The 18,331-nt window shown below is 64.2% G+C and overlaps 1 protein-coding gene across 3 annotated transcripts in view; it reads left to right on the top strand.

Annotated features, from left to right (window-relative positions):
- Window positions 1–3,047: 3,047 nt before the first annotated feature.
- The window catches only part of STIM1 (stromal interaction molecule 1), an 80,678-nt gene continuing 65,394 nt past the window's right edge, over window positions 3,048–18,331 (top strand). Inside the window, exon 1 of one of the 3 annotated variants that reach the window (XM_071567648.1) lies at window positions 3,048–3,416. In XM_071567648.1, the coding sequence (XP_071423749.1) occupies window positions 3,275–3,416 (142 nt within the window). In that variant the 5' untranslated portion in view covers window positions 3,048–3,274. Of the gene's footprint in view, window positions 3,417–5,343; window positions 5,551–18,331 lie in introns of those variants that run through there. The other 2 variants (XM_071567655.1, XM_071567664.1) reach the window with 2 other exon arrangements.

Here is an 18,331-nt window from a genome sequence, read left to right as displayed (position 1 = left end):
GCTGTCCCGGGGCAGAGCAGCCCCCGTGACCCCCCGCACTGTCCCTGCGCAGCCCCCGTGACCACTCGGGCTGTCCCTGCGCAGCCCCCCGACCCCCCGAACTGTCCCCGCGCAGCCCCCGTGACCACTCGGGCTGTCCCTGCGCAGCCCCCCGACCCCTCGGGCCGCCCCCGGGCCGGGGCCCCTCGGCTGAGGCTGCCCAGGGTTTGGGGCGGGACCCCCGTGCGGGACCCCCGCACCCCCCGGGATCCCCCCGAGCAGCCCCCGGGGCCGGGCTGGGGGCAGGGACCCCTCCCAGCTGCCTGAGCCCCATCCCTGCCACTCACCCCGACCCCACCTGTGACCCCCGAGCCCCCACCCCTGACCCCAACCTCTGCCCCCACCCTGCCCCTCCCCGACCCCCCATCCCTGGGGACAGGGACACGCTGGGTCCCCACGGCCAGCCCGGGGACAGAGCTGGGGGGCTAAAAGGGGCTGAGGAGGAACCTCCCTGGGGACCCGGGGGGGTGGCACCCCCTGCCCTTGGGCTGCCCCCTGGGGACACTGAGGGGTGGCAGCCCCTGCCCTTCGACTGCCCCCTGGGGACACTGAGGGGTGGCACCCCCTGCCCTTGGGCTGCCCCCTGGGGACACTGAGGGGTGGCACCCCCTGCCCTTGGGCTGCCCCCTGGGGACACTTAGGGGTGTCACCCCCTGCCCTTGGGCTGCCCCCTGGGGACACTGAGGGGTGGCACCCCCTGCCCTTGGGCTGCCTGGGGGTCTGGGTGAGGAGGGGGTGGGGGCACAGAGGGGCACAGCTGCCCGGGGGGGTCCTGGGGCCACCCTGCTGTGCCCCAAGGGGACACGGGGGTTCTGGGGCTGCTGTGGGGACAGAGCAGGGCTTTGTCCTGCCGGGTCAGCGCCAGAGGAACTCCTGGGGCTCTGGGGGTCCCTGCAGGGGCCAGGCCCCCACCCACAGCACCCCTGGGGGTCTCTGGGGCAGGAGGGGCTCGGGGGGTCACCCGGGGCTGGGGGACAGGCAGGGGGACACTCACCTTGGGCAGTGAGTGGCCTGTCCCCACCCTCACCCCGGGGGTTCTGCAGGTGTGGGACCCCCTGCCCACCCCCAGCACGGGGGGCCAGAACTGGGGCCCGACTGGGGACCCCTCACTCTGCAGATCCCCAGCCCCACATCCCAGTCTGGGCACTGCCATGGCCGGGGGTCCCCATGGGGTGCCAGCCTGGGCCCCCCATCCTGGGCACCGGGCTGGTGACAGGCGCCCTCCCTGGGGACAGGGCTGGTGGCACTGACCGCACAGCCAGGCCAGAGGGGGACGGGATGGGACCTCCCTGTGTGCCCCCGTGGGCTGGTGGGCTCCAGGCACTGGTGGCACCAGCCCAGCCATGGCACCGGCAGCGAGTGGCCCTGGAGGTGTCACCACTCCTGGGAGGTGTCACAGTGTCCCTGTCCCCACTGGGAGTGAGTGGCCACAGGTGGGACACCAAAACAACCCCAGCCAGTGAGCTGGGCTGTCCTGAGGGGTGGGGGGCACTGAGGGGTGGGGGCACTGAGGGGTGGGGGGCACTGAGGGGTGGGGGGCATTGAGAGGTGGGGGGCACTGAGGGGTGGGGGGCACTGAGGGGTGAGGGGCACTGAGGGGTGGGGGCACTGAGGGGTGGGGGCACTCAGGGATGGGGGGCACTGAGGGGTGGGGGGCACTGAGGGGTGGGGGCACTGAGGGATGGGGGGTGCTGAGGGATGGGGGCACTGAGGGGTGGGGGGCACTGAGGGGTGGGGGGCACTGAGGGATGGGGGCACTGAGGGGTGGGGGCATTGAGGGATGGGGGCACTGAGGGATGGGGGGCACTGAGGGGTGGGGGGCACTGAGGGATGGGGGCATTGAGAGGTGGGGGACACTGAGGGGTGGGGGGCACTGAGGGGTGGGGGGCGCTGAGGGATGGGGGACACTGAGGGGTGGGGGGCACTGAGAGGTGGGGGCACTGAGGGGTGGGGGGCTGTGACAGTCAGGGGTGCTGTGACAGTCAGGGGTGCTGTGACAATCCGGATGCTGTGACAATCCGGGATGCTCTGAGGTGTCAGGGCACTGGGCCGTGCCAGGTCTCCCTGGGGCTTGAGGTGGGTCAGGGTCCTCCATCCTGGCCCCACCCGGGCCTGTCCTTTCTGTCCCTCCTGTCTCTCTGTCTTGTCCCCTCTGTCCCCTCTCTCCTGTCCCCTCTATCCCCTCCTGCCCCTGTCCTCCCTGTCCCCTGTCCCTCTGTCCCTCCTGTCCCCTCCATCCTGTCCCCTCTATCCTGTCCCCCCTGTCCTGTTCCCCCGGTTCTGTCCCCTCTGTCCTGTCCCCTGTGTCCTGTCCCCCCGTCCCCTCCTGTCCCCTCTGTTCTGTCCCTTCTGTCCCCTCTGTCCTGTCCCCCCCGTCCTGTCCCCCCTGCCCTGACCCCCCTGTCCTGTCCCCCCGTCCCCTCCTGTCCCCCCTGCCCTGTCCGCCCCTGTCCCCCCGTCCCCTCTGTGTCGTGTCCCCCCGTCCCCTCCTGTCCCCCCTGTCCTGTCCCCCCCTCCTGTCCCCTCTCAGCTCTCGGTGTCCCCCCCCCTCCGCCAGGGGGCGCTGTCCCCCAGCGTGGCGCGCGCGGGCGGTGTTGGTGGGCGTTGCCCCACATTGACGACCACGCCCCTTCTCCCTTCGCCCCGCCCCTAGATGGGTGTGGCGCCCTTGGCCCCGCCCCCATCAGAGCTCGCGGTGTGACGTCAGCGGCGGGTGCGCGGGGGGCGGGGGGCGAGACCACTGCGCCTCGTGCGGGGGGGGGGGAGGAGGAGAGCGCGGGTCTGTCCCAGCGCACACCGAGCGGGGCCCCGGTGCGGGAAGGCTGCGGGAGGGCTGCGGGGAGCGGGAGGAGGAGTCACCGCAGCGGAGCGAGCGGGGCCATCCCGCTGGAGAGGCGCGTGGCGAGCGGGGCTACCCCGGGGAGAGACCCCTCTGTGTGTGTGGGGGGGTCGGGGCTGTCCCGGGAGGTACCACCGCGGCCCGCGGGGGGGGTGGGGGCTGTCCCGGAAGGTACCACTGCGGGCGGGGGGGCTGTGCCGTGCCCGGTGCGTGGCGGCGGTGCCGGGATCGGCGGATATCGGCGGGATATCGCCGGGATATCGGCGGGATATCGGCGGGATCGGCGCGACAGGCGGGACCACGGGGATAGCCGGGCCCCCCGCGATCAGCGTGCCCCCCGCAGGGGCCGGCCCGCGCCGCTGTCGCTGCCGATGTCGGGGCGCCGCTGAGGCGGCCATGGAGCGGCGGCCGGGCCGGGCCGAGCGGGCGCTGGGCGGGCTCGCCCCGCCGGTGCTGCTGCTGCTGCTGCTGCTGCCAGTGCCGCCCGCCGGCGCCGAGAGAGCCCCCGGCGCACACCTGGACGACACGGCCATCGCAGGTGAGCCCCGCGGCACCCCCGGCCTGGCTCGGGGCGGGTTTGGGTTCGGGCACCCACCGGGACCCCCGGCCTGTCCCCGGCTCTGGCACCCGCCGGGACCCCCGGCCTGTCCCCGGCTCTGGCACCCGCCGGGACCCCCGGCCTGTCCCCGGCTCTGGCACCCGCCGGGACCCCCGGCCTGTTCCCCCGGCTCGGGACCGCTCGGGGCTCGGGCCCGGCCCTGATGGAACCCCCGGCCTGTCCCCGGCTCTGGCACCCGCCGGACCCCCGGTGTGTCCCCCGGCTCTGACACCCGCCGGACCCCCGGTGTGTCCCCCGGCTCTGACACCCGCCGGACCCCCGGTGTGTCCCCCGGCTCTGACACCCGCCGGACCCCCGGTGTGTCCCCCGGCTCTGACACCCGCCGGACCCCCGGTGTGTCCCCCGGCTCTGACACCCGCCGGACCCCCGGTGTGTCCCCCGGCTCTGGCACCCGCCGGACCCCCGGCGTGTCCCCGGCTCTGACACCCACCGGGACCCCCGGTGTGTCCCCCGGCTCTGGCACCCGCCGGACCCCCGGTGTCTCCCCCGGCTCTGGCACCCGCCGGACCCCCGGTGTCTCCCCCGGCTCTGGCACCCGCCGCACCCCTGGCAATCCCCGGGTTCGGGCGACTCGGGGCTCTGGCACCCACCGGGACCCCCGGCCTGCCCCCGGCTCGGGTTGGGGCCTCTCGGTGCTCGGGCACGGCCCCGGTGGTCCCTCGGTGGTCCCGCTGCCGCCCCAGCCTCCCCTGTCCGGCTCCTTCGGGCTCTCGGGCTGGTCCCGGTCCGGTCAGGACGGTTCGGGGTGTTCGCGGTGTGTTCCTGTTCGCCCTCTGCCCCTGGCAGGGGTCGCTCCCGCATCCCGCTGTGGATGTTTGGGGACACTCCAGGTGTGGGACATTCCCGGGCTGTGCCTCCCCCGGGCTGTGTCCCCCCAGCGCACACGGGCCCGTTCCCACCTGCGGAGCCCGCCCTGACTCCCGGCTGGTCCCCACCCCGCTATTCCCATCCCCTCGGCCCCAAAACAACCAGGACGGGGGCGCCCAGCCCTGGGGACCCTGGGGATGTCCCCCCGGAGCCGGGGCCACCTCCGGGACCGTCCTTGTTACACTGCCCGAAGTCAGCGCTGCAGCCCGAGCCAGAAATCCTGCTGAGAACTTTGGGAGGGGGACAGGAGCCCCCAGGGGTCCCGCACCGGGACAGCCCCGAGCGGGGCCTGCAGGGGGGGCGGCCGGGAGGGGCCCTGGGAGGGGGAGCAGCTCCCGGGACCGGGAGGGACTCTGGAAGGGGGAGCAGCTCCCGGGGCCGGGAGTGATCCTGGGAGGGATTCTGGAAAGGGGAGCTGCTCCCGGGTTCGGTCCTGGAAGGGACTCTGGGACAGGGGATCAGCTCCTGGAGCCAGGAGGGGCTCTGAGATGGATTCGGGGACCGGGAGCAGCTCGCGGGATCGGTCCTGGAAGGGACTGTGGGAGCGGGAGCAGCCCCCGGGACCGGGATCGGTCCTGGAAGGGACTGTGGGAGCGGGAGCAGCCCCCGGGACCGGGATCGGTCCTGGAAGGGACTCTGGGAGCGGGAGCAGCCCCCGGGACCGGGATCGGTTCTGGGAAGGACTCTGGGAGCGGGAGCAGTCCCCGGGCAGCCGCCACACGGAGCCCCACGTGCTGCTGAGCCCCGGGGGCTCCGAGCCCGCCCCATCCGCAGGGTTCCCCCGGGGTGCCAGGGAAGGGAAAAGGCGCTGAGCGTTTCCCGATCCTTCCTTCGGTGCTGTGTCGGGCGAGGGAGCGGCTCTCCAGGCTGGGGTGGGAGCGGGGCCGGTCCGGAGCTCCCGGAGGGATTTTGGGCGCAGGGGAAGGTGTTTGATGAAACAGGAAGGGCTGTGAGCGGAGCTGGGCGGTGGGAACAGGACCGGGAGCAGCCCCTGGAGCCGCCGTGTCAGCAGTGATGGGAAGGGATCCCGGTGTGGGATCCCTGGCAGGGGTTGCTCCGGGATGGGCCCTGGGACTCGCTGGGTTTGGGAAGGGGCTCAGTGTCCTCTCCGTGCTCGGGCCGGTTCCCATCCCGTGTGCTCCGCTAAGGAAACTGGATCTCTGCAGCGCTCTCTGAAGCCAGCCAGGTTTGTGCCTCCCAGGAATTTGCGGCGCAGTTATTTTTGGAGGCCCTGCAGCAGCAGCAGCAGGGGCAGCGCGGGGGGTTCAGGGCCGGGCAGGGCCGGGCAGGGCAGGGCTGGACTGCCAGGGAGGCTCCAGCAAACCCCCAGCTGGGCTCTCCCTGCTGGACAGGGGCCTTTGGGCACCCCGGGGTTCCCAGCCCTGCTCGGCATCTGCAAACCTGCAGGGCAATAACAGGTTGGAACCCCAAACGTGCAGAGCGGGGTTTGTGTCCCTGCTCCGTGTCCCCTCCCAGGGCAGGTCCGAGGGGCTCCTGCCCTGCCCTCCCACAGCTCAGTGTGGCCTCTGGCATTTCTTGGCCCTTTGCTCTGGAGCTCCCGGAGCTGTTGTTGTCCTCAGCTGGCCCAGCAGGCACTTTCCCCGTGTTTTCCCGTGTTTCCCCCCTGTTTTCCCGTGTTTTCCCTGGAAGCAGAGCGTTCATGTGGCTGCCCAGAGGCAGAGGTGGCTGTTGGATGGTTTTTGGAAAGTGAAACTGCCCGGGTTTGACACATTTTCTGAGGTGCTGTTTTATTCTTTAAGTGTCAGGGCAGGATTTTAACGATGAAGTGCCGGCACCGGTTGCTCTTTCCTCGGAACACGAAGTTTTCCAGGCGGTGCAGGGAAGTGCCAGCAGAGCAGGAGCTGCAGCGCTCCTTGGGCTGCCGAGATCCCCCTGCTCGCTCAGCTTTCCTGCAGGATTAGGAACTGATCCCAGAGTTCCTCAGATATTATTTTTTAAGCGAGAGTTTGAAACGGGCAGTTCATCCGTGCAGGAAAATCAGAGTTGGTGACTGAACCTCGGGGAAAATCAGGTTTTTCTCTTGGCTTTGACTTGCTCAGAGGCAAATCAAGGGCTTTAATCTTTTCATCTCTCATCTTTTCCTGCCGAGATCAGATTGAAGTTTGGTTCCACTCGGCGGCACAGGAGCCATTTCACAGGGCAGAGACTCTGAGTCACTTTGGGGGCGTTGGGGACAGGAGGAGCCAAAGGGTCCCCTCCCGGGAGCCCGGTTCGCCCCCGGACCCTCTCCCGGGAGCCCGGTTCGCCCCCAGACCCTCTCCCAGGAGCCCGGTTCGCCCCCAGACCCTCTCCCGGCAGCCCGGTTCGCCCCCAGACCCTCTCCCGGGAGCCCGGTTCGCCCCCAGACCCTCTCCCGGGAGCCCGGTTCGCCCCCAGACCCTCTCCCGGGAGCCCGGTTCGCCCCCAGACCCTCTCCCAGGAGCCCGGTTTGCCCCAGGCCCAGGCTTGGGAAGCTCCCGGTGCTCCCACAGGATGTGTGTCCGTCCCTCACCTCATTGTTTTCACCCGGCCCGGGTTATTTTTAGCCCGAATCTGTCAGGCCACAGCCCAGCCCTGGGATCTTTTCACACCCCCTAAAAGAGGCAGACGAGTCTCCTCGGGGACTGACTGACCTGTCAGGGATCTTTGTTTCCCCTTTCCACTCACTGTAATGGCGCTGCTGCCCAAACCAACCACGTGTCGTTCCCTTCTCTGGTCCTTATCAGAACATCCTCGAGATTGTGGCAAACATTTTACACAAGTTTTAGGTGGGTTTGGGTCACAAGTTTTAAAATTCCTCTCATTTAGGATATTAAACTGCTCTGTGACCTGTTCCTCATTAAATCACATCAGCTGGGACCAGTTCCTGGGGTTTGAGGGGATTCTGTTGCTTTCCTTGTTTGCCCTCGGTGCAGCCCAGCACAGGTGGGCACCTCCAGGTGTGCTGGTAGGAGATCCCAGGAAAACTGACTGGAATTCATCTCTGGTTCCCTTATCTGTCACCTACAGATGGATCCAGACCTGTCTCTGTGCAAGTATATGGAAGGGGTGCCCTGGGCCTTAGTTAATTTTATATGGAATTCCTTCCCGTGGTCCTGGAATTCCTTCCCGTGGTCCTGGAATTCCTTCCCGTGGTCCTGGAATTCCTTCCCGTGGTCCCGGAATTCCTTCCCGTGGTCCCGGAATTCCTTCCCGTGGTCCCGGAATTCCTTCCCGTGGTCCCGGAATTCCTTCCCGTGGTCCCGGAATTCCTTCCCGTGGTCCCAGAATTCCTTCCCGTGGTCTGGAATTCCTTCCCGTGGTCCTGCACCCGTGGGGCTGAGGGGCTGTGTCTCCACACTCTGCCTGTGCTGGGGCAGCTCTGGGCTCTCAGGTCAGGGATCCTGGGGTGGATTTTCTCTGTCTCTGTCCCCCCCAAGTTTCAGAGCTGGGCTCAGGGTGGTGTGTTGGGATTGAGGCACTTTGGGTCCTGTGGGGCTCACGTGCCAGGGGCTGGTGGGGCTGGACCCTCTGAGCAGGGATGGGACAGGCTTTGGTGGCTCTTTCTCCTGCCAGGGCACGGCAGCTCCTCTTTCCCTTCCTGTGGCCTCTCCCTGCCCTGTTTGCTGCTTCCCTGTGTCGATTCCTCGGTCACATTTGCTCTTGTTCCGGTGGTTTCCAACACAAGTTATAAAAATATCCGGGTGGTGTCCAAAGCAAACCTGGAGGGCTGTGCCCAGGGTCATTTCTGGGTCTGCCTGGAGCACCTGGAGCTGCCCTGAAACCCACAGAACATCCTGCTGGACACAGCAAGCATGAGGGGGAAGCTGCAGCCACAGCCTGGGGGCAATTCCCGAGGGGGAGAACATTAATTGCTGGGTGAGGCCCCTGTGCCCAAGCCCCATGGCTGGGCACTCCTGTCCCTGCCAGCCCAAACCCCCAAACCTGCAGCCCCCAAACCCCCTGGGGCTTTACTGGAGGTGAATCCCTCACTGCAGAGCCTTGGGAGATGATGGGATTGGACCTTGGGCTCCTGAGCAGAGCCCTTGGGAGAGGGTCCCTGGGAGAGGGCCCTGCAGGGTGGGAGCAGGGCTGGGTCTCCTTCACCTCCCAGTTCCTGTCACTGGGGGAGGGAATGTGACGTTGGTGCCTCTGTCTCGTGGTGTTCATTTGCATCCCCTGTGCCAGGATCTGTGTCTGTGCCCATCCCTGTGCCCGTCCCTGTGCCAGGATCTGTGTCTGTGCCCATCCCTGTGCCAGGATCTGTCCCTGTGCCAGGATCCATGCCTGTGCCCACCCCTGTGCCCGTCCCTGTGCCAGGATCTGTGCCTGTGTCTGTGCCCATCCCTGTGCCAGGATCTGTCCCTGTGCCAGGATCCACGCCTGTGCCCATCCCTGTGCCCGGATCCATCCCTGTGCCTGTCCCTGTGCCAGGATCCATCCCTGTGCCCGTCCCTGTGCCTGTCCCTGTGCCAGGATCCATGCCTGTGCCCATCCCTGTGCCCGTCCCTGTGCCAGGATCCATCCCTGTGCCCGTCCCTGTGCCTGTCCCTGTGCCAGGATCCATCCCTGTGCCCGTCCCTGTGCCAGGATCCCTGTGCCCGTCCCTGTGCCCGGATCCATCCCTGTGCCCGTCCCTGTGCCCGTCCCTGTGCCCGTCCCTGTGCCCGGATCCATCCCTGTGCCCATCCCTGTGCCCGTCCCTGTGCCAGGATCCATCCCTGTGCCCGTCCCTGTGCCCGTCCCTGTGCCAGGATCCATCCCTGTGCCCGTCCCTGTGCCCAAGCCGCTGCCTCCATGGCTGCAGGAGCAGGAGCTGGAGCAGCTGCCTCTGGCAGGGGCTGGTCCCTGGGGGCAGGAGGTCAGAGAGAGCCCTGGTGTTCCCTGAGGTGCTGCTGGCAGGAGCTGAACCTGATGCTCCTGCAGGTCCCTTCCAGCCTCTGCCTCTGTGCTCAGCCTCTCCCTGGCACTCGGTGCCCTCCCGGTGCTGTGGGAGCAGCACCAGGGCAGGATTCCATCCCATATTACTGCCCTGGAGCCCTCCAAGCCCTGCCCTGGGCTCAGCCCTGCCCTGTGTTGTCCCCACACACCTTCCCTGGAGCGGCTCCTCCAGCTCGTGTGTCCCACAACCCGCAGCTCTCCCTGCTTTGGTTAAACCCTTCCCGAAGGAGCTCCTGCCCCCAGGACTGGAAGGTGTTTGCTGTGGCATGAATTGTTCAGGTGTGCCCACCCACTGAGTGGGAGTTGCACCTGCGAGAGTTCTGGGCTGGGCAGGGGAGGAAAAGCAGTTGGGAAGTACTTGGAAAAACCTTCCAGGAAATGTTCTGTGTTCTCCTCAGCTCAGTTGGAAGCCACAGGGTTGGGAATGAAACTCATCTTGAGGAATTGCCATTCTGAGAGGTGGAGAAATTGTGTTTTGGCAGCAAACCATGGCCTGGTGTGGAGGAGGAGGGGAAGGAGCAGGGCCAACTGGGCAGCACTGGGAGTGCTGGGGAGCTCCTGCTGGGCCCAGGAACTTGGAACGATGCTCAGCTGGATCAGAGAGGGGATTTAAATTTAATTTCTTGCTGGATTTCTTAATTTACTCCTCTGCCACAGGAGCTCTCTGCAAGCCCCCAGTGCCCCTCGGGTGGTCCTTTCCAACGGGAACGGTGCAGGTGGAGCTGGAGGGAGCTGGATCTGCTGCTCCAAACTGCCCTTCCCAGGGGGGGACAGGGATAAGTCCAAGGCAGGATCCTCCTGTCTGTGTGTGCTGCTCAGGGGGGGAGGAGGGGAAATGTGTGATGAAGGAGCCTCCTGGCATCCCTTACCCTGGGGTGCTTTGGTGGTCTCAGAGCGGAGCCTCAGCCCAGAGGGAGGAGGAAGGAAAAGCCTTTTGCTTTCCTGTTGCCTGCTCAGTTTCTTGTGGGCTCTCTGGGTGTGTTGGGACGCTGCAATTCCATGTGAGTGCCCTTCCCTCCTGCTGTCTGGGCAGGGGAAGGTTCTCTGTCTGGTGACAGCTGAGAGTTGTGGCTTGTGATGTGCCCAGTCTTTGGTGAGAGAAGGAAAGGCCATCCTGGTGTAAATCCACATGGATTTAGCACTGGAAGGGGCTGCCCAGAGAGGGTTGGAGTGCCCAGCCCTGGAGGTGCCCAAGGCAGGACTGGCTGTGGCACTCAGTGCTCTGGGCTGGGGGACAAGGTGGGCATTGGGCACAGGGTGGGCTCCAGGGGCTGGCAGGGCTGTGCCAAGGTGGGCATTGGGCACAGGGTGGGCTCCAGGGGCTGGCAGAGCTGTGCCAAGGTGGGCATTGGGCACAGGGTGGGCTCCAGGGGCTGGCAGGGCTGTGCCAAGGTGGGCATTGGGCACAGGGTGGGCTCCAGGGGCTGGCAGGGCTGTGCCAAGGTGGGCATCGGGCACAGGGTGGGCTGGCAGGGCTGTGCCAAGGTGGGCATTGGGCACAGGGTGGGCTCCAGGGCCTGGCAGGGCTTTGCCAAGGTGGGCATGGGCACAGGGTGGGCTCCAGGGCCTGGCAGGGCTGTGCCAAGGTGGGCATGGGGCACAGGGTGGGCTGGCAGGGCTGTGCCAGCCTCAGGGATCCCAGGATTCCGCACTTTGGTAGTTCAAGGTGTGTTTCTGGGGGCAGGGGCTGCACAGCAGCAGTTTCTTGTCCCTGTCCCTCCAAGGATTCCGCTCCCGCCTGTCCCATTTGGAGGCTGTGCCAAGGTGCCAAAGGCACTGGTGGCTCCTGTCCCACGGTGGCTCTGCAGGGTCAGTGCCAGGCTTGGACACCCTGCAGCTGCTGGACTGTGCCCAGCCCGGCATCCTGCTCCTCAGAGCCCTAATTACACAAGCCAATTAGTGTAGAAAGAGCTGTTTCCCTCATTAATTAGCTCTGCTTTCAGTGTGGAGAGGGAGCAATAAACTCTGGAGCAGGTGGAGCGAGTGGAGAGCTGTGGCCCTGGCTGGGCAGCCCTGGCATTCCCACTGGGACTGGCCCTTTGGTGCCAGGGGGCTCATTGTCCTGCTGGTCTGGGTGTGTGGAGCCCACTGTGGGCACCTGCAGGGGCACTGCTGGAACTGGGACGGGCTGCGCATGAACTGGGGTCAGGGGAAGGGCTGGGAATGCCCCAGCTGGGAAAGGAGCTTGGATTGCCCTTCCTAGTGGCACTTGGGCTGGCAGGGAGGAATTGCTGGCTGGGAGGGTGGGCAGGCCCTGGCACAGGGTGGGCAGAGCAGCTGTGGCTGCCCCATCCCTGGGAGTGTCCCAGGCCAGGCTGGACAGGGCTTGGAGCAGCCTGGGCTGGTGGGAGGTGTCCCTGCCATGGCAGGGGTGGCACTGGGGGGGGTTTGGGGTCCCTCCCAGCCCAAACCAGTCTGGGATTCTGTGCGTAATGGGGGATTGGCCTCTCCTCTGCCTTCTCCCTGTTCCCAGGTACAGCCTTAAGACCTGCTGCTCCCCACTCCTGGAATTTGGGAATGTGTCCCATGGAGGCAGAGCCTGAGCCACCTGCTCTGCTCCTGTGGCCAGTCCCAGTGGGGCTCTCTGGGACACTGTAACTTCCCTTCCCTTTGTTTCCTGCCCCTCCAGTCCTGCCCCTGCAGCTCCTGCCACCTGCAGGGCTCTGGCTCCCTTTGAGGAGCTGATGCTGGAGGATCTTTAATTAATCCATTGCTCCGTGTCCTGCAGCACAGGAGAGCCTTGAGGAGCTCCTGCCTCACATTGAGCCTGTGCCAGGGCCTGCCCACCCTGTGCCATGGCCTGCACACCCTCCCAGCCAGCAATTCCTGCCCAATATCCCACCCATCCCTGCCCTCTGGCAGTGGGAGCCATTCCCTTGTCCTGTCCCTCCATCCCTTGTCCTCAGTCCCTCTCCTGGAGCCCCTTTGGGCCCTGGCAGGGGCTCTCAGGTCTCTGTGATAACAATTACAATGGTGTTGATGCTCAGGGTGCAATGGCAGGACCCTGCCCAGCTCACACATTTATTTTTCCTGCCTGTCCAGGCCAAGTCTCTGGCTCTGCTTGTTGTGACACCATCAGGGGAGCAGAAGGACATCCTTGGGACCCACACGTGTTTCTGCCCATGGATTGTCCCTGTGTGTTGTCTCCCCATGAAATAGCACCAGGATGTTTGTTTGTTTGGATTATGGAACTATTTTTAAGTAACCTGTTTTTTCCACTTTGGAAAAAGTCTTAACTTGCTGCGTGTCATGGACACTGTGGAGTTTGACTTTGGGACCCAGCAGGTGCTCCCTGGGAGTCTCTCAGCACTCTGAGCTGTTGCCACTCTGGTAAATATGTACATATTTTATTTTTTATGTAGGTAGATGGATATATAATTGCTGAGCTTTGCTGTAAGAGGCATTTTCAGGATCCAGAGGCACATCCAGCAGTTCCTTGGAAGTGCAATTCATCCCCCCAAGGGGCTCTGCCCCCTCTCCATTCCAGCACCCCTTCCCTCCTCTGGGATTTGGGGATCCCTGACCCCAGCAGACCTCACAGAGTGGCAGCAGCAGCAATCCAAGTGGAGACTGGGATGTTTGGTAACACACACACACGTTTTGCAGGAAAAGCCACTATTTTTGTAGCCAGGTGTTTGTTTTTCCCCAAAGAGCAGAGTTTTAGGGTCAGTTCCTCCAGGTTTGGGGCTCTGGTGCCTGAAATTCGGCCCTTCTGGGAGGATCCAGGCACAACAAACAGGAGCACTTGGGGAATGTTGCTCTCCGAGTTCCAGAGGAGCAGCTTGGTGGTTGGAACAGCCTGCCCCTTCCTGGGCAAGGGAGGCTTTGGATTGCAGGGAAGGGAGGAATAATTCAGGATTAAAGCTGCTCAGCAGAGCGTGCTCAGATCTGTGAGAGTGCCAGGACATAACTGATGTGTGAGTGAGCCAAGAGGAAAAAGTGCTGTTTGGCACTTGATATGGAAAGATGGGGATAAAAACTGGGGTTTTGGGGGGCAGAACCAATTCTGGAAGTGCCCCTTTCCAGGCAGCTGCTGCTGTTAATGCTGCCCCAGTGGGGTTTGTGCTGGTGCTTTGCAGGTGGGAGGCAAAACCCCAAGTGTGGCATCTCATGCTGGGCATGGAGCAGCTCCAGGGACTCACCTGGGCTGTGGATACCCCCAGGCCTGGCAGCCCTGGGAGGATCATTCCCTCTGGCCTCTGTGTGGTGGCTTTCCCAGCTGCTGGGGCTGGGGGTGGGCTCTGGGGTGGGGAGCAGGGAGGGGATCCTGTCCGAGGCCAGGCAGCCCTGGGGGAGCCTTCCAGCTTCCTCCCCTGCCTGGCATTTCTGGAGCTGGCTCAGGGTTTGGCCTGCCAGGGGTGGGATTAGCCTTGTAGGAAGTGAAAGGAAATAAATCAGGAATGGAGTGTTGTGGGAAAGGGTGATGGAAGATGTGAGCATTTGGGGAAGGAGGCAGCAGGTTGGTGCTCTGGGATTTCATGGTGTGCCTGCCCTGGGCACTGCAAGCTCAGCTGGTGGAAACTTGGTTGGGATAACACCAAGGTCAGGGGTTCAATCCCCTCTGTGGGGACTCGATGATCCTTGTGGGTCCTTCCAGCTCAGAATAATCTGGGATTCTGTGATAAATTAAGGAGCAGGGTTTTCTTCCCCCCTTTTTTTTCAAAAGAATCAGCACAGAAGGGCTTGTCCAGGCAGTGCTGTTAGCTGGGGGATATGTGGACCCTGAGAACTCTGCATGGGGAGGCTCAAGTTGGTCTCTCCCTGGGACAATCCCAACACTCCAGCCAGGACTGGGGCACAGACAGCACCTGGTGAGCCTCTGGAGGGGTTTGCAGTGTTGGATGTGCCAGGCACTGCCAGAGCAGCCCCATCCCTGCTCTGGGGCTCTGCCCGGGGGCTCAAAGGACAGGCCTGGCTGTGCAACTTCCCAGTTCCCCCCTGGTGGAGCCCCGGGCTGGCTTTGGCTGTGGGTGATGCAGGGGTGGGACCCTCTGCCAGGGGGTGGGAAGGGGAAGGGTTTGCTCAGCCTGCCCTGCTGTGGGTGATGCAGAGCTGGGAAGGGGAGGGCATTGCTCAGCCCCCCAGGGGTGGCAGATGGAGAGGTGGCACCCCTGGCTGTGGGTGGTGCAGGGGTGGGAAGGGGAAGGTGAGGGCATTGCTCAGCCCCCCAGGGGTGGCAGATGGAGGTGGCACCCCTGGCTGTGGGTGGTGCAGGGGTGGGAAGGGGAAGGTGAGGGCATTGCTCAGCCCCCCAGGGGTGGCAGGTGGAGGTGGCACCCCTGTGCCCTTCCCTGCTGTGGGTGATGCAGAGCTGGGAGCTGGGACAGGAGCTGGGAAGGTGAAGGATCTGCTCAGCCTGCCCTGCTGGGACCCTCTGCCAGGGGCTGGGAAGGTGAAGGGTTTGCTCAGCCCCCCCCAAGGGTGGCAGGTGCAGGTGGCACCCCTGGCTGTGGGTGATGCAGGGGTGGGAAAGGGAAGGTGAGGGCATTGCTCAGTCCGCCAGGGGTGGCAAGTGGAGGTGGCACCCCTGCAGCCTGCCCTGCTGTGGGTGATGCAGGGGTGGGACCCTCTGCCAGGGGGTGGGAAGGTGAGGGCATTGCTCAGCCCCCCAGGGGTGGCAGGTGCAGGTGGCACCCCTGCAGCCTGCCCTGCTGTGGGGACAGCTGTTTCATTAAGCTGTGTCCTGGGGCCCTCTGGATGAAGGAGATGCCCTGGGAAGTGTGAAGCTGGGCAGCCTGGCAGTGAACTTGGAGATGCTGATGGGTTTGTGGGAATGGTGACAGCAGCACTCCTGGCACAGGGGCCTCTTGGTGGGGCAGTGCTGGGGGCTGTCCTTGTCCCACTCCAAGGCTGTCCTTGTCTCATCCCAAGTGCTGTCCTGGCCTTGGGTCCTGCTGCTCTCATGGTTTCTCATGGACCTGCTGTTTCCTGGAGATTTGCACTGTGTGTTTTGTAGATAAACAGGTTTTCCTGTCCCTCACTGAATTTGCTGTACCTCTAACAGAAAAAAGGATATTTGGGGGCATTGGGCTCTGCAGGATGGGGTGGCTCCTGGGGAGCTTTTCCTCACAGGGGTGAGAAGTGAGAGTTGGGGGGTTGCTGGTTATTTTTCCTCCCATTTCTCTTTTATTCTTCCTCTTGGGAAAGCAGAAAAAATGTTTCGTGCTTCAAGGGGTGAGACTCAACCCTTGGAGTTTGTCAGTGTGAGCTGTGATGGGAATGTCTGGCATTCCCTGTGAGATGGGTATCTTCAAAGGGCTCTTGAATGGAGCAGTGCTGTCTGTCTGTCTCACCCCTCCCTCCCCACGGGCTGTCCTGCCTGTGATGCCCCTTCGGCAGTGACAGGTGGCATGGTCTGTGTCCCCTCTGGAGCTCCAGGTGTGGGAGCTCCAGGCAGGTCAGAGCTCTGGCTCCGGGGCTGCTCCTCAGGCTGCTCCTGCTCCCCACGGCCTCCTGCCTGGAGAACTTGTCCAGCTGGTTTGTTTTTCCTCCCGCGGCTATTTTCGGCCTCCCAGCCTGACAAGGTGGAATGGTTGGGATGCTTTCCCTCTCCCCGGGCCCTGCTGGGAGGTGTGTCCATCCCTCTGCCTCCCAGCCTGACAAGGTGGAATGGTTGGGATGCTTTCCCTCTCCCCGGGCCCTGCTGGGAGGTGTGTCCATCCCTCTGCCTCCCAGCCTGACAAGGTGGAATGGTTGGGATGCTTTCCCTCTCCCTGGCCCTGCTGGGAGGTGTGTCCATCCCTCTGCCTCCCAGCCTGACAAGGTGGAATGGTTGGGATGCTTTCCCTCTCCCTGGCCCTGCTGGGAGGTGTGTCCATCCCACTGTCTCTGGCTCTCCTGTGGCTCCTCGCTGTGGTTTCACCACTCAGGGCTTTGGAGGAGCCCTCTGGGCTCTGCACAGACACCCTGAGCACAGGCAGCCCCAGACCCCAGGGCTGTGATGGCCCTGCTGCCCTTCCCTGGGAACGTGGGGAGCATCCAGCACCTTGGGCTGGCTCTGTGTGGGAGGAGCACCAGGAAACCCAGGGAGAGAGCTGTGCCTGCAGGGTCTGGGCTGTGCTGCCCCCGGGTCCTGCAGGGTCTGTCTGGGCTGTGCTGCCCCCGGGTCCTGCAGGGTCTGTCTGGGCTGTGCTGCCCCCGGGTCCTGCAGGGTCTGTCTGGGCTGTGCTGCCCCCGGGTCCTGCAGGGTCTGTCTGGGCTGTGCTGCCCCCGGGTCCTGCAGGGTCTGTCTGGGCTGTGCTGCCCCCGGCTCCTGCAGGGTCTGTCTGGGCTGTGCTGCCCCCGGCTCCTGCAGGGTCTGTCTGGGCTGTGCTGCCCCCGGGTCCTGCAGGGTCTGTCTGGGCTGTGCTGCCCCTGCAGGCTCTGTCTGGGCTGTGCTGCCCCTGCAGGGTCTGTCTGGGCTGTGCTGCCCCTGCAGGGTCTGTCTGGGCTGTGCTGCCCCTGCAGGGTCTGTCTGGGCTGTGCTGCCCCTGCAGGGTCTGTCTGGGCTGTGCTGCCCCTGCAGGGTCTGTCTGGGCTGTGCTGCCCCTGCAGGGTCTGTCTGGGCTGTGCTGCCCCTGCAGGGTCTGTCTGGGCTGTGCTGCCCCTGCAGGGTCTGGGCTGTGCTGCCCCCGGGTCCTGCCAGCAGCAGCACCTAGACCAGGGTGGAGGTTCCTGAGGTGCAGGAAAAGGGGCCATTTCACCCACCTCATCCTTATTCCTGTTGAAAATGTGTCATTGGTTCGTTCTCAGGGTTCCTTTGGGAGGAACTCCCAACTGCTGCTCCCTCAGTAACTTTTGAAGCAAACCCAACTCCTGCTGCTCTGATGAAGCCCAGAGAGGTCCTGTGAGCAGAGGTGGCTGCTCCAGTGTCTGCCAGACACCTGCACTGGGAATGTCACTCCCAGCTCCTTGGAGTTCCTCTGGTGTGTCTAATCTTGTGGCAGGATGTGGAAGCACCAGCCTTCCTGTTCCAAAGGCAGGATGAAAGGGCAGGGATGTCCTTGCTGGGCAGGAAGTGTCACCTGGCAGAGCTGGGACCGTCCCAGAGGGCAGTGTGGTGGCCCAGCTGTGGCACATCCATCACTCTGGGCACGGCTGTGCCGGGTTGGGATGGGGATCACTGGCACCTGCCCTGGCTTTGGGAGTCAATTTAGCACCTCCATGTGCACCCACAGCTCCAGGAACGTGTCCAGGAGGCAGCAGTGAGGGTTGGGAATAAGCCCTTTTCCCAGGCTGAGCTCTGAGGTCACAGCGGGGCCGTGCCCGGGATCTGCCCTGCTGGGATGGGGCACCTTGGGGACCTGCCGTGTCTGTGCTGGGCAGGGAGGAGATCAGGAGTTCAGGGTGTGACCTCAGTAGCCAAAAGTGGGGGTCTGTGGGAGTTCAGCAAACCCACATGTCTGGCCATGGGCGCTGGGCCCCCGAAATTCCTGTCCTGGGCTCATCCCACAGGGGGGATTGTGCCCCTCTGCCCCCTCAGGTGGGACCCCCCTGCAGAGCTGCCCCCACTCTGGGGAACAGCAGGAGGATGTGGAGCTGCTGCTGCAGAGAGGTTGCACTCCATGGTCTTGGAGGTGTTTTCCAAGCTGGATGACTTTGTGGCTGAATTCCTCTGGAATGACCAAATCCCTGAGGAAGGTTTGCCCAGCTCTGGCAGGCCAGGCTGGCACTGCACAGGCACTGATGGGGTTTCTTGGGTGCTGCACCAGGACACAGGTGTGCTATGAAATGAGGGAATTTGTGCTGAAAAGAAAGAGAGAAAAGGGTTTATGGTTCAGTAGAGTCTGTGTGTGAGTGTTGGGGAAAATCCATGTCAAGGCTTCAGTGCTGGTGTTGGGAAAGGGCTGGTTTAGTGAAGGGGATCATGGAATCACTTGGGTTGGAAAAGCCCTCAGAGACCATCGAGTCCAACCGTTCCCTCCCCACTAACAGTGTCCCCAAGTGCCACATCCTGGTAAATCCCTCCAGGGATGTGACTTCCCCTGCCCTGGGCAGCCTGTGCCACTCAGAAGTGGTTTGGATGGGAATTTTCAGGGAAGCTGCAGGAAAGCTCCCTGTTTACAGCA

Source organism: Pithys albifrons, chromosome 1 (genome assembly GCF_047495875.1).
Source record: "Pithys albifrons albifrons isolate INPA30051 chromosome 1, PitAlb_v1, whole genome shotgun sequence".
Lineage (NCBI taxonomy): Eukaryota > Metazoa > Chordata > Aves > Passeriformes > Thamnophilidae > Pithys > Pithys albifrons.
The sequence above is the reverse complement of the archived record's forward strand: the minus strand, read 5'-3'. Positions and strand labels throughout refer to the sequence as shown.